Source organism: Tamandua tetradactyla, chromosome 5 (assembly GCF_023851605.1).
Source record: "Tamandua tetradactyla isolate mTamTet1 chromosome 5, mTamTet1.pri, whole genome shotgun sequence".
NCBI lineage: Eukaryota > Metazoa > Chordata > Mammalia > Pilosa > Myrmecophagidae > Tamandua > Tamandua tetradactyla.
The window spans coordinates 35,312,158-35,327,029 of record NC_135331.1 but is presented as its reverse complement, the minus strand read 5'-3'; the positions used below and the strand labels follow the sequence as shown (position 1 = coordinate 35,327,029).

The following is a 14,872-nucleotide window of genomic DNA, read 5'->3' as shown; positions in this document are numbered from 1 at the left end:
TTTCAAATGTGCAAATAAGATAGCAAAGTCCCAAAAGGACCCCATGCTCAAGGTCACTCATATCCTTCACTTTGCCTAGCACAGGTTTTAGGTGAAAACGATGAGGACGCAGAGAGGAAGGAATGACCCCATCAGCAAGGAGGATACTGCACCTGTCCAGGCAAAAAAAAAGGCAAACTCCTAGTCTAAGGCAGTAAGAATTAAAGATAGAGACACCAGGTTACCAATGACAGGTAGAGTGTCTACAAGGCAGGGTGGATGATCAGATGGGGAGGGGGGAGTGGGATCAGCTGGAAATAGGGCCAATCGGCAAAGAGACAAGTAAGGAGATGGAGCAGACTTAGGAGGAGGACGGCAGAGATGACTTTAAGCACATATGTTGAGGAGTGTCTCCAGGACGTCTACATAGAAACACATCCCCTTCATGGCTTGGACTCAAGCTTCCCTCACATGTTCTAGAGTACCTCAGCCCAGTACAGTATCATTAGTACATGGGGCTTCTCAAAATAAATTAATCAAATTTAAACAAAATGTAAAATTCTGCTCTTCGGTTGCATTAGCCATATGTTATATGCACAACAGCGACGTGAAGCCGGTGGCCACTGTACTGGACAGCGTAGATGCAGAACATCCCCACACTGCAGAAAGAGTTATCGCACAGCACTGGTGTAGAACAGTGACTTAAAATATCTGGCCCTGCTTTCTTCCTGCTATGCCTGGGTCAGAACCTTCCAAAAGGCAGATCTAGAGGCACGGGTAAGACAGATGAACCTGTCCCCACCTCACCGAGAAAAGGGCCTTGTCAGGCCCCTGCCAAAGGAGGTAGCTAGCTGACCAGGTGAGCTCAGCAAGAAGGACATACCTTTGCAGGCCCCTGCTGCACCAAGGTGGTAGATGGCTGCCAGCACTCGCCAAATGGCATGCTGCTCACTCTCCGAGATACCCAGTGTCTCCATGGCGCCCTGGAGCTGGGTGAAGGCAGCTGCTGCTTTTTGTTTGTCTTCAGGCTGAGAGTAAAGGGAGGAAAAAGAGGCCATCATGGCTAAGAAAACGTAAACTTGCAACTTGAGGCTGACCTCAGTTTCGGGGGGACGTGTGGTCACTTTACCATCACAGTAAATTACCGATGATTATGAGGAGGAATAACTGCAAAAAGGAAAGTTGTAAACATCATTTTTATCTGACTTACAAACGTCTTATGATTTTATTCATTCACGTGTTCATTCAGTACGGATTTACTGAGGCTCTGTGCCGGGCTTTTGCTCTGGGTGATGCAAAAATGAGCAAACCCAGAACTTGACTTTAAGGATCTCCCAAGGTAGAAATGAAAAGAGACATAAAAGCAACTGACCGTGAAAAAGGCTTAGTGGTAGAATGCAGGTGTAAGCGGGAACTATGGAACCTCAGAGGAGGGAATGGCTAATTAATCACGCACAAGCAAGTCAGAGAATATCATATGAGAAGAGACAAAATTGTTATTGAAATTTGAAAGATACATAGGCAGAGTTGACCAATGCAATGTAATAAAGGTTCTGACAGGCAGAGGGAACAACATGGACGAAGTAGGGACCTTTGGAAACAAGAGGTAGTTGACAGGGTGTGAGCACAGAGCAGTTATTTGGAGTAGGGCAGATAGAGAAGGGGAGGAGACAAAGCATAAAAAGCTGGCAGGAGACAACCATGAAGGCCTCAAACATAACATTGAAGGGTTTGGGCTGTAAACTCCAGCCATGATTGGCAAGTACTGGTACATGCCCCCATCTATAATCCCATAACTGTGACAGACATGAGCAATCGATCAAGATCCCACAGTAAGCCAGTGAGTCCAGATTCATTTTGGGACATTAACCCTCACAGCCTCCACCAACTGCTCTGCCTTGGCAACTGAAATGGAATCTGTCTGCCATCCCTGCTGCAGGCAATGGGAAACTGCCAAAGATTTTTAAGCAGGATAAAAGAGAAAATGACATGATCAGATGTTTATGGGTTGTAGGTTTTTTTTTTCCCTTTCAGATTTATGATCCCAATTACATTTGATTGAATATTAAAATTAGTCTGAAACTCCTGCACACATACCATCTGGCCAAGGAGACACATCCCAGAAGCCTGCTGGGTAGAGGGGAAATGAGCTTGAGACTGGAATTCTTTTGTCAATAATCCACCAGCAAATAATGAGGAACTGATTTGCATTTGGTCTGCTTAGGGAACCCAGGTGATGAACTGCGGGCTGTTGAAGCTGGGAAGTCTTGAATTTTGTGAAGTCCAATGTCAGAGAGCAGATAATGTTTGCCCGAGGTCACACAGCATATTAGTATCAGATACAGGACTAAAAGTAGCCTTTCTGATACCCAGTCCAAGCCACTTGTCTCTGTCCCCTCCATTCAAGCCACTTCTAACTGGGAAACTTGCAAGGACCATCAACCAATATGGACAACAGCAAAGCGTACAGTGACATTGAGAGACTCGCTGGAGAAACATTTAAATTAATAGCAAAAGCATGTTCCACTGATCCATCATATTTCTGGGCCACCACAGGACCACAAAATCCCTAGCAACCAGGAACTCTACTTAGCAACTGCAGCTGTTCCACAGGAACAAATGGAGGAAAGGAAGGCATCTTAACTGATGTGCTCTTGGTTATTTATGAGATTAGAAAGGAGCAGAGAAAGGACACCAAAAGGACAGTGGCAACACATTTATTATGGCTCCCACAGTCAGCTATGAGCATTTGACTTTAAATTACAGGCAGACTCCATCATCCACCACTTAACTTGTATGAGGAAAAGAATGAAAAAACTTCTGCTAGAGCTCATTGGCTTCTTTATCTGTCTCCCCTCACCCTCCCACAACACACACACCAATGTCTCCTTTTGGGACAAAAGACATGAAAGGGGAAATACATATTTTTCTGATCTAAAACAATCTGGATCAGGAAGATGTTTACAGCTCCTTGAGAATCTAAGAGCCACTTGTCCCTCACCCTCCTTTGCATAACCTCCTGACAAAAGCCACTCCTTGAGTCAAAACTGCAAAAATAGAAATGTCAGATCAGTGGACTAAGTCAACTCACAGCCCAGACATCCATCAACAAGAGGATGGGTGAACAAACGGTGGGATACCCAGGGCACAGCGATGAAGGACTGCAGGGCAAGGAAAGGGAACAAGGTCACTTGTACATGCCACAACATGCCTGAATCCCACAAATCCAATGCTGAGGCCAAGATGCCAGAAACAAAAGACAATACACTGTGTGATTCCATTTATGGGACACTCAAGAATTCAAAAAGCCAACCCATTGTGAGAGAAGTCAGGATTATGACTCGGGTGGGGGCAGGCCTCTAATCGGGACGGAATTTTCTGGGAGGGGGCTTGAGGGGCCTCAGAATGAGTGGCCAATGTTCCATAGTTTGATCAATCTGGGGGTTGATCTCAGGTGTATTTACAAATGTAAACATCATTGAGTTGAACACTTAAAATCAGTGCACTTTATATACTTTTCTGTACGTTCTATCTCAATTGGAAAAAAAAAAATGGAACAAAAAATTTGAATCACAAGATGCCCAGGGTTTGCCTCATGCAATCAAAGTCTCAAGGTCACCACAAACTGCAGGTAATTTAGTGAAAATAATAAAATCCAAAATGTTCTCTCTCACATTAAATTGGGCTAGGTTTAGAGTGCTCAGGAGATTCTTACAATGCAGAGAGAGAGAGGCCAGGTGGAAAGTACAAGGGATTTGGAGTCCAGTTGAACTGGACATGGCCCTTCTCAGATATGGCACTAGACATGCACTGCCCAATGCTGTGATGTGGTGCACTGAGCCTCAGTTTCCACTTCTGCAAAAAAGGAACTAAGGGTGTGGCCTTCTGCTAGAGCTATTCTGAGGATTAAATGGGTCCATGCACCCAAAGTGGTAAACACAGTGCCCGGCACATGGCGGCCCCCACTCCCCACCACTACCTCCCCTTCATCCCCATGCCTCCGCTCAGGCTGCTCTGCCTTCCAAGGGCATCCTTCCCCCTCTTCCCCGCTGCCCAAGTTAATGCCATTACTCCATGGAACATGAACCCAGACATGTCCCTGCCTCAAGGGGATCCCAGTCCAATGAGGGGGACAGACATGCCAAAAGATGGTGTCAGCACAGAGTGAGTTTGGGGAGGGGCTGCTGGAGACCCAGTGGCGAGGGGCAGAGGTTTCTTAGAAGTGGTGCATGAGGCAAGTCACAGAGGGCAGACAGACAAGGGAAGTACAGAGGCAGCTGGGAAGCAGGCAGGGCCTCTCAGCCGATGGGCATAAGACTGGGGAACAGAGTACCTTTTGGGGCCTAGGAGTCTGAGGAATGGGAGGAGAGACCAGCTGATTCTTTGAAGGGATGAAGGGGCAGTGGGGAGCCCCAGCTGGCGGCTGAGAGTTGCTCCCTGATGAAGCACATGGCTAATGGAGGCCTCGCTGGCAGAGGGGTCCGGCACTTTGGCCCTCCTCTCTCTTGGCTCGAGCATCAGTGGGGGCCTCTGGCAGGCCTGGTCTGAATGTCCTTCGTAGCTGGTAAAGCACTGCTCCCTCGCCCCAGGCCAATGTTTCCTCCTAGAGCAGGGCACAGCCCCTGTGTCTCCACAACCAAGGAGCCACCCGCCGGGACCCGGAGCCAGCTCGAGGAGGAAACATCGGTGCCTGCACAAGTGGGTGAAGCCCACAGGTATCTGACCAGAGTCAGGGACTGCCCATTCCCAAGTGGCTCTGCCCCACACTCAACATCTGGCCAGTCTACCTCCTCCCTGGGCACTGCGAGTCCACATGAGGGGGGAAGAGAGAAGGCGCTAATTGAGCAGTCCCTGCGGTGTGCCAGGTGTTTTACGCTAGGAGACAGACATGGATCTCTCCAATGGACAGAGGCTCAGAGAGGTTAAGGAAGCTGCCCAGGGCCACCCAGTTGAGGAGGGCAGAGTCACTACCTGCCAGGCACTCTACAGAGCTCCCCATTCTGGCAGCAGCCTGAGGAGTTGAGTGTTGCCCATTGGACAGATGTTGAAACTGAGACTGACAGAGGTTAGATGACCTGAAGATGCACTACCCTGTGGCAAGCAGCAAGATTCAAACATGGTGGGTGAGACCCTGCAGAGCATGTTCCTCACTCATTTCATATGACTGAGATGATAGGGTGGGAAGAGCGCCGAGCCTGGGGCCAACCTGACTCGGATCCCGGTCCTGTCTCTCTAAAAGCTGTGAGTGCTTGAGTAGTAACTTAACCTCTCTGAGCCTGTCACTCCTCCTAAAAGCTGGGTTAACCCCATCATCCAAAGGGCTTTCAGGGGGGGATTAAATAAGAGTAACTCCCCAGCAAGGCCCCAAGCACGAATGGAAAGATCCCCCATCCTTCACTTTGGAGACCATTCCTTCACAGTTGACAACTTGGTTGTAAAAAATAAATGTGCCTCAGGCCAGAGCCTGGAATGTGACAGCCAGAAGCAAACAACTGGGAGGCCAGCGTTGTTATTACTGCAACTGCTGTTGGACACTTCAAAAAAAAAAATTTGGACGAGGTTGCAGAAAAATAAATTATAGAGAAGAAAATAATACGAAAGCTTTGTGATTTCAAATGTTTCCTGGTGCCCCCGCAGATCTCAAATAAATTCCCTTTAAAGGCTGAAATGTGACAGACAGCGCCGGCGCAGGGCGAGGTCTAAGAGGGGGATGTGGCAGTCAGTGAGCAGAGGCAAGGGCCAAGCCCCGGGCCAGTGCCCCCTCTCCCAGGTCGCCCTGGGCCCCAGCCCCACTCTCCAGCCACACGGCAGTTTGACACTGTCTCATCTTTTGCTTTTGCCTCAGCTGCTCGGTTTAGCAAGAATCTTGGATTCACTGTACCTATTTAACTTGATTCTTACTCCAGGGCCAGCTCATTGTCACCTCTTCCTTGCAGGCTTCCTTGATATACTGCTTCCCCTCCAGATCTAACCACAACCTACCTACACTTCCGTCCAGACACATATCTCTCTAGCTTGCAGTGGTTTCTGCATATGGCTATGGGGGCCCCCACCTTCCAGCCGTGAGTTCTTTAGAGACAAGGAGCTATCACACATGCTTAGTAGGTGCTTGGTAAATACCCGCTGATGAGTGAATGTTAATAAGCTTCTGCTTTGCATCCCTGAAGGAGAGCCACTGAGGCTGGGCTGGTGAGTACCCACCACTAGGCTGGATCCTTGAAGCTACTGAGGCCGAATTCCTAGACCCCAGGGTCCCAAGCTGGCTGAAGGAAGGGAGCCCTAAGCCCTTCAAGGAAAGGCTTTCAAAGACTCAGCAAGGATCACTCAAAGTGTAATGAGCACATCTCTGCTGACCACAGTGGCAAAGATTTAAACAATTGAAAAGATGCGATGTTGGCAAGGTTGTGGTGAACTGGGCCTTTCCGTTCGTTTATTCACTCAACAAGCAAGTACTGAGCACTTAGTGTGTGCCCAGCTCAGTATATTCAGCAGTGTGTAGGACAGATAAGAGCTCATCTTCACGAGATTTAGAATGAAGGCACGACAAGCCAAAAGGGAACAATGTGCTTCGTGATGAGAGGTTGTTACCAAGGAGACAACAGGACAGACCACCACGGGAAGCATCCCCTTAGGGGGCCAGGAAGCCACTGAGCTCAAAGACAGATGCACAGAGATGCTTACCACATCACCAGTTACTACAAAAAAAAAAACAACTTTTTAAACCACGCAAATGGGCCACATTAGGAAAATCATTCAGTGCATTTTGACTCCTCTATAAATGTTTGGTCATTAAAGATATTGTTTGTGAAGGTTTTAATGATATACAGTTTGTTCAGAACGATGTAAAATATTCATAGAAAAAATGCTGAAAGAAAATATCTTTAAATGTTACCAATGGATTTCTCTAGGTGGTGAAGTTATTGGTGCTTGTTTTTGTATATATGAACGTGTTTTGTTTGGTCTTAATTTTTTTTTTCTGATTTTTCTACAATATTGAAATATTTAAAAATACTTCAAAAAGAATGTAAACTAGTGGAGAACAGAGATAAATCCAGGAGGAAAAAAAATCACAGCTTTTTTTGTGCCATCAAGGAAAACGGATTGGGGGCCTCATGGGCAAGTGGGGTGCCACGCCACTGGGGAGTGACTCAAGCTGCCATGGGCCACTGGGGCCTTGCCCTGTCATCTGCACCCACCCCACTGGTCCAAAGAAGCCATCCATAACACTTGAATAATATTAACAACAACAACTGACATTGGCAGAGTGTACAAGACCCTGTACAAGTATTTAAATGTTTCATGAGCTTTATCTTCTTTGTTGTGGTTGTATGCTGTATGGCAGGGTCACGTTTCATTATTTTTCCACGTGAGTATTCCATTATTCTAGCACCATTTGTTGAATTTTTGTCTGCTTGGTTTTATTTGTTTGTTTTGCTTGTTTGTTTGTTTTTTGGGGAAGTGCATGGACTAGGAATCTAATCCGGGTCTCCTGCATGGCAGGCGAGAATTCTACCACTGAACTACCCTTGCACCCCTGCTTTATTTCTTTTAATTTGGGGTACAGGAGGACTATTATTACCCCAGTTTTACAAATAAGGAAACTCAGGCCCAAGGAGGTGAAACCACTTGCTGAAGGTTGGCCAGCTGTAAGGACTGGTGCTGGGTTTTGATCTTGGCTACATTAGACTCTAGAACCCATTTTTTAACCACAATCATCAATGAATTTTCAGAAGAAGACAAGACCAACAGTCATAGATGAAATTGAAGCAGAGGTGATCAAGAATCTGAGGGACGGATTAGGAGGAGGAGGAGGTTTAGTGGACGATGAAATCAGGCTGTAGGGTTGCCAAATAAAATGTAGGACACCAAGTTAAATTTGAATTTCAGATAGTCAATAAATACTTTTTTAGTATAAATATTAACCCCTGCAATATTTGGTGCAGCAGCAACTCTGGCCTCACTGCACTTGTCTAACATCACTCTCATTCCAAAACCAGCTTGTGGTCACTTCCTCCAGGCAGGCTTCCCTGATAGGGCACTACCCCTCTAGGAATGTACAATATTTGGGACACAGTTACACTAAAAAATTGTTAAACCTGACAGCCTTGGAGACTCCTATTTAGCAGCCCCAACTCTTGGGGGAGCATTTCCTGACTACCGAGTTCCCTTAATGAAACCATACCTAGAGTGCCCAACCCCGGTAATTAGCCCAGGCTTAGAGCTCTGTCTAATAGCATTACTAATAATAGTTAATCACCAATGGCATTTCCTATCAGTATCCTATTGATTGATAGGGGTCACATCCTGTGAGAAGTACTTTATGCACCCCTTCACATTTCATCCTCTCAACAAACGCATAAGGTAGATGCAACTACTATCATCATTTTACCAAAGAGGACACAGTAGATCAGAGGGGTTAGGTTCCTTGCCTGAGGTCCCATACCTCATAAGTATCAGAGCCAGGACCTGAACCTAGGTGGCCTGACTCCTAAACCCATGTACTTACAGCAAAATATACAACCACCTGATTCCCTTTATTTGTACAAGTCTCATTTCCCCCAACAAGCTCATACCTTACAACAGCATCCCCTGCCTCTTCCACATGACCAGCTACCTATACACCCCAGCATCAAAGAAGTTGATTTGCACAGGGGACCCCTTCATCACCCTCCCATCCTGGCCTTGGGCCAGAGACTGAGCCACAATCCCCAGAAGGAATGCCTCCTTACCTTGAACCACACCCCCATGCCAAAGGCGCTGCAGTCTGCTGTATGGTGCAGGTACAGCTCCGTCCTAGAAGCAGAAAAGGGACCAGAGGTGAAAGGGGTCTCTGTGTACACCAGTGACCTGGTGGGGCAGGTGGTCACTATGGGGTGGAGCTCCCCATGAACCCCCAGGCAGCCCCAGTGCCTGCCCCAAGCCCTAGTTCTACCAGTTCTGTTCCCAAAACATCTCCCACCTCCAGAATATTCCTCTCATTTCTTTCATTTGCCCCTTCTGGAGGGCCAGGAAACCCTAGAAGATCCATGGATTAAAACCAAGGAAGTGGGTTCTAATCCCAGATCTTCTTACCAGTTGTGTGGCATAATGGAGGATGATGTTAGAACAGTCAACACGAATGGGCCATTACTCTTAATAGCCCCACCCATAGGGAACAAATAATATTTTCATTTTTCAGATGACAAAACAGAGGTACTGAGAGCTCTCACCTTGTCCAAGACCTCACAACAAACAAACATAGAGCCAGGAGTCAGAGCTCTTTTGGCCTCTAGAGCCCTGGCCTTTAGCTCCCTCACTATCCTGCCCCTCTCCCCAGCCCAAAGTCTTCACCATACAATGTGACATGATCTCTAAAGCTCCCTCCAGGGTTCACACCACAGGTTCTTAAGAATGAGGCCACAGAAGGGCTGCCCACTACTGCAGGCCTGACAAATGCAAGGAAAGAGGGAGGAGGGGCACGGCCACACACACACCCCTCCCCTCGCCAAGCACACGTCTAGGTGTTCCCAGGTGCTGCATGAGGGCTCAAATTAGTTCAAGGGAAGTAGAGTCCATTCTCTGCCTCCAGATCTGGGTCCTTCAGCATGCCCTTCCCTCACTTCATTCTAGATCCTATATCCCTCTCCTCCTTTTCATGTCCTGGAAGAACCCTTGAGTCAGAAAGGCCTCAAATCCAATCCCAGCCCTGCCACTGAGAGGACCAGGTACCTCTCTTCTCTGATTTCAGTATTTCTCATCTGTAAAATGGGCATCCTACTACCTGTTTCACAGGATTGAACACTGTTTCACTCCTTTTGGTTCACTCTCAGCCTGATCTGTTTCCATTAACTAGAAGTTCAGCTTGGCCAAGAAGTAAAGAGCTCCTACCCTGTGCCATGCCCTATGCTTAGGTACTGGGGAGACAGAAAGGAGTAAGGAAAGATCAAGGAACCCACTGTCAACCCACTGACAAAGAGACCCATACACCATGGTGTGACAGATGCTGAATCAGAAGCATCCACCAGGCACCAAAGTGGCATAAAGAAGAAACTGAGGGAGGAGAATTCAATCAGGACTTTTCTAAGAGGGCAGTCTGAACAGAATTTTGAAGGATGAATAGGAATTTGCCACATGAATGCACGTGAGAAAAGAAGGAAATTTGTGAAAATGGAAACCCATTTTTGTGCTCTAGACACTTCATCAAGGACCAGCCTGGCAGCAACAAAAACAGGAAAAGGGCAATGGCCTGGGGAGATATCTAACATAGAATCACCAGGGAGCCCCCATGACCCCCCAAGAGGACTGAGTTGTTTCAAGCATGTTTTTTTCACTCTGCTGGAACCCCCAGAATTCCCCTGGGGTGGCCCCATCCTCTCAGTGGCAGCTTAGTCTTGCCTCCCGAGGATGTCAAGCTCACCCCAGCTGGACTCATCACTGCTGAGAGCCACACAGACAGGGCCAGGACTTGAGTGGAGGCCTGGCAAGCTCTGCTGGCAGAAGCCCAGCCCTGACCTTCCTGTGCCCACCGCCAGGTGAGCCCCTAGGTCCCCCCTTCTCCAGCAGGCAATGGGTGGAGGCCCAGAGCCTGAACCCCACTCAGGGATACAGAAGAGATGGCCCCAATGCTGGGGTCCAGAGCAGGATATGGTAGAGGGCATGCATGTCCTTCAATGTTTGGAGAGATGAGGAAATGGAGGCCTGGAGAGGTGTAGCCTCTCATCCAAGGCCCCAGGGTGGGAAATCAGGATTCAAACTCCCATCATTCAGCATCTACCTACCGTACCCTTCCATGTTGCACCCTACTACATGCCATGTGGCGTCTGCTGCCCTGACATTTGTCTGCTGCCAAACAGGATGGCACGAGCAGGTACCCATTTCACAGAGAGGAATACCAAGTCTCACAGAGGCCCACTTGGGGCCAAGCCAAGGATTCAAACATACATCCCTCTCACCCAAAGCCCATCCTCTCCAGCCCACACCTGGTCAGTGGGTGACGGAAGTGTCAGGGCAGACCAAATCCTCCACAAGAGTAATAAACACACACAAGCACTCATTGTGCTCCAGGCAGGATTCTACACATTGGATACCTGTTCATTCTTTAACTCCTCAACAACGCTCTGAGGTAGATATAATCACACCCATTTTAAAGATGAGGAAAGTGAGGCTCAGAGAGGTGAAATCACTAGCCTAAGGACACACAACCAGCAAGAAGAGGAACTGGGATACAAATTCAAGCAGTCTGGCTTGAAAATCTGCAGTCCTAACCACTATGCTTTACCACCCTACTGCCAAGTTCTCCGGAAGGCCTTCCAGAAGCTTCTTGCTACTCAGTTATCCAGCTCTGAAATCTGGGAGTTCCCTTTCTAATCTGCACTCTCTCCACAGGGGATAGTGTCTCTCCAGCCATAGTCAGGAGGCCCAAGACAAGTTGAACCTGCCAAACAGCTGGGGAAGAAAGGCAGGAGTTCTCAGTGTGCAGAGGGGCCAATGGTGTACCATCACCCCTCTCTCTGGGCTTCACAAGGACCTTGCCTATTGGACAGACAAGGAAAATGAGGTTCAGAGAGAGAGGAGCCTCAGGCCCAAGGGCACCCTGAAAAGTCAAGGAGGGGTGGAGATGAACCCCTGTGCCATCTCCCCAAGGAGATGAGATGAGGCTCTGGATCCCTAGACGATGAGGCTCTAGAACCCTAGATGATGAGGCTCACCTGGCTACCTGCTTGGTGCTCCACCTGGCTCCCCACCTGTCCTGAGGCATCGGGCACACCCTCCTGTACAGGCTCCCACAAAGCTTAAAAGAAACTTCTGGAAGACTGAGGCCTGCTGTTCCTTCTCCTCCCACATAATCAGGAGGCCCTGTACTGACATGCCACCACCCCAGTAGACAGCCTTTGCCACCCCCAGAACTTATAAGGTCAAGGTACTTTTTCCATTTGACAGGGGATGAAACTGAGTCAGAATGGCTAACACTAGACCCAGGTCACCCAGCTCCTGTGGAGAGTGTTCCGAGGCAGTTGGAATCCAGAAGCCACGTTCCTAACCATGGGGTTTCAAGGCTACTCTGCCCCGGACAGGAGCAAAGGTTGGGTGTCTTTTGTCTTACTGCCCTCTGTGGTCCCTGCCTGCTCCAGTCACTCACCTGAGATCCAGGTTCAAACCAGCCAGCACCTGGGAGAAAACCTCAAAGTTGCCTTCCCCTTCTGGCTGCCGTGCCACACGGATCTTTTCCAAAAGCATTGTCTAGGGGAGAGAAAGGCAAAGGGAGAGTGTCAGGTCAGCACTTGGGAAATGAACTGCTTTGGGTACACCTGCCTCATGCCTGGTGCCCAGCTACCCAGCAGGCCCCTTTAGGGTGATCTGCCCTGACCCACTATTTGAGGTGACATCTCAAGCTCCAACCTTTGCTGGCACCCTCCCAATCTATATTTGTCAGTCCTTTATCTCACTAACTCAGTGTCCACCGAAAGGACCAATGCAACAGACTCATTCTAATTAAGGTATCAAAAGGCAATGATAATTAATAATAATAATTAAACAGGGCCAGCCTCTATAACATATTCCTATTTAACTGAGGCCTTTAATATCTTGACCCCAAAGCGTGACTAATAGTCAAATATCAGGGCCAGGAAAGAAAAGGGAGTTTTTTTGACTCTGAGGAGTTTTCATTGAGTCTAGATATTAGCTCAGCTCCACATAGCAGCAGCACATCTAATAACCTAATCCTATTTTCTGTTCAAACAGAATGTTTGAGGGGGGGAAGGGGAGGGGTATGGGTGATTTTGGAGATAGGAACAAATAGGCCATGTGTTCGTCACACACGGACTGCCATGGAGGGCTGGTGAGCGTCTGTTTAATTTGAGTTTGTGCTTTTAAGACTCAGCTAATGAGCAGCTGAATTATATATTTGCTCATGAATATTTCATCCTCACGACATTCCAAGGTGCAGATGGGCTGGTTTGCTCCAGGAGGGGAGGTTCCAGGGCACTGAGTGAGGGTGGGAGGAGCTGGGGGTGGCTGGGGGTGCAGTGACCAGTCCAGACACATTTCAGGGGGGGCTCAGCTGGAGACATGGCTTTTCTGAATGGGCCTGGGAGCCCTGCAACTCAAAAGTACCCCTCTCTCCCAAATACCCAGACGCCTCACCTGAACCTGAGCAGAGGTGACTCGGCCTATGGCGTTGAAGTCCAGTGACATCACCGTGGCAAACCGGGTGGCACTGCGGCTGTGTCCTGTGGACACGGAGCCAAAGGATCGCAGAACAGTGAAGGCAGCGCGGATCTTCTCCACTGGAGAGGCAAGGGGCGGGGCATCACCCAGAGCCCAGCTGCCGCCACCTCCCACCTCTCTCAAGACCATCTTCCCCACGGGTCCCAACGCATGGCCAGGCCCCATCTTGCCTCCAGCACCCGACAGGCTCCCAGCCACCCCTCTCAACTCAGTTCTTCATCAAACGCATTTCCCTGGGTGCCAACTGCCAGTTTGACCCTGTACCGCAAGCAGGGTGCAGGACAACAAGACTGTATGTCAGGGGAGATAGAATTTGGGTGACAGGGGCTGCTCTAGGGCCGTCTTCGACCTGTTGGAGTCCAGGATGAGGGCAGGGCACTGATGTTCTTAGACCTGCCCTCAGGGAGCTCAGAACCCAGCAGTGGGGCTGAAAAGCCCTGCTATCTCTCCACAACTATTTATTAAGCACCTACTCTGCACCAGGCACTGTGTTAGGCATCTAGATCCAGCCTATCCTGACCTCTGCCTTCAATCACACATCTCACAGCAAACTACACCCTGGGAGTTCAGGGACTGGGACCTCCTGGCCCCCGCAGTATCCCCAGCTCCCAGCCAGGCCAGGTATAGAACAATCGTTCAATAACGCACAAGGCTGACCATGGTGGAAAGGTGGCAGAGCACAGCGGCTAGGCGAGTGGCCTCTCGAGTTTGAAATCAAACTCTGCCATTGGCAATTTCCCTGTGCCTCAGACACCCCATTTGTAACACAGGATAACAATGGCATCTTCGTCATATGGCTATCATAAGAATTAAAGGATTTAATAATGTAAAGTGCTTGGAAAATGGTCCACAGATATTATGGTTATTATTTTCATTATTATTATTAGAAAGCAGTATTTCCTAGGTCATGCCTTCTAAATGTTGCCCTCAATATTGCCCTCAAGAGGGCAAAAACTGATTCTTGGGGGAAGAAAACATTTTTACTTTTTTCATTTATAAAGCATAGATGTGTACACATCTCATAAACAGGTATGCAATATACATGGGGTATTGAAATTTAATGGTGGGGGGACAGTTAGGGGGAACTGTCTGAAAAGATGTCTTAGGAAGCAGATAATGAAGACAAGGCTGAGAAACACTGGCCCAGTGATTGAGGCTCTGGGGCCAAGCTGCCTGGGTTTGGATCTCAGCTCTAGGATTTATTAGCTCTGTGGCCTTGGGCAAGCTAGTTAACCCCTTGAAGTCTTGAAGTCCTCATCTATAAGATCTGAGTAATAATGGTATCTACCTTACAGGGTTGTTTTAAATAATAAATAATACACTTAGAACGGGGCCAGGCATGTAAGTGATCACTAAATGGACACTGTGATCATTATTAACACTATTATTAATTAGTATTCTTTCTTTAAGGCCCAGCGTGAATGTCACTTCCTCAGGGAAGTCCTCCTGCACCCCTCCCCTGTGTTCCCTCCGCCTTTCCCTAATCTGCTCTGCAAGCACTTTTTGCACAGGATTTGCATTTGGTGCACATGTGCAAGTGGATCATTCCTCTGACAGAAGCCAGGCCTTCTGCTTTTCCCCTTTGGGTCCTCTGTACAGCCCACCGGTTGTGCACTAGACGAGGGCACCACATCCACGGGGACAGCATTTGCACTCTACTGTTACAGATTTGCGTACTTCCTGGATG

General features: G+C 48.3%; 1 protein-coding gene across 4 annotated transcripts in view; it reads right to left on the bottom strand.

Annotated features, from left to right (window-relative positions):
* The window catches only part of MYO18B (myosin XVIIIB), a 242,511-nt gene that overhangs the window by 211,824 nt on the left and 15,815 nt on the right, over positions 1 to 14,872 (bottom strand). For all 4 annotated transcript variants that reach the window (XM_077160698.1, XM_077160699.1, XM_077160696.1 and 1 more), the window contains exons 7-10: positions 13,102 to 13,244; positions 12,098 to 12,198; positions 8,709 to 8,772; positions 863 to 1,007 (exon numbers count right to left, since the gene is read on the bottom strand). In XM_077160698.1, coding sequence (XP_077016813.1) covers positions 863 to 1,007; positions 8,709 to 8,772; positions 12,098 to 12,198; positions 13,102 to 13,244 — 453 coding nt within the window. The remainder of the gene's footprint in view (positions 1 to 862; positions 1,008 to 8,708; positions 8,773 to 12,097; positions 12,199 to 13,101; positions 13,245 to 14,872) is intronic.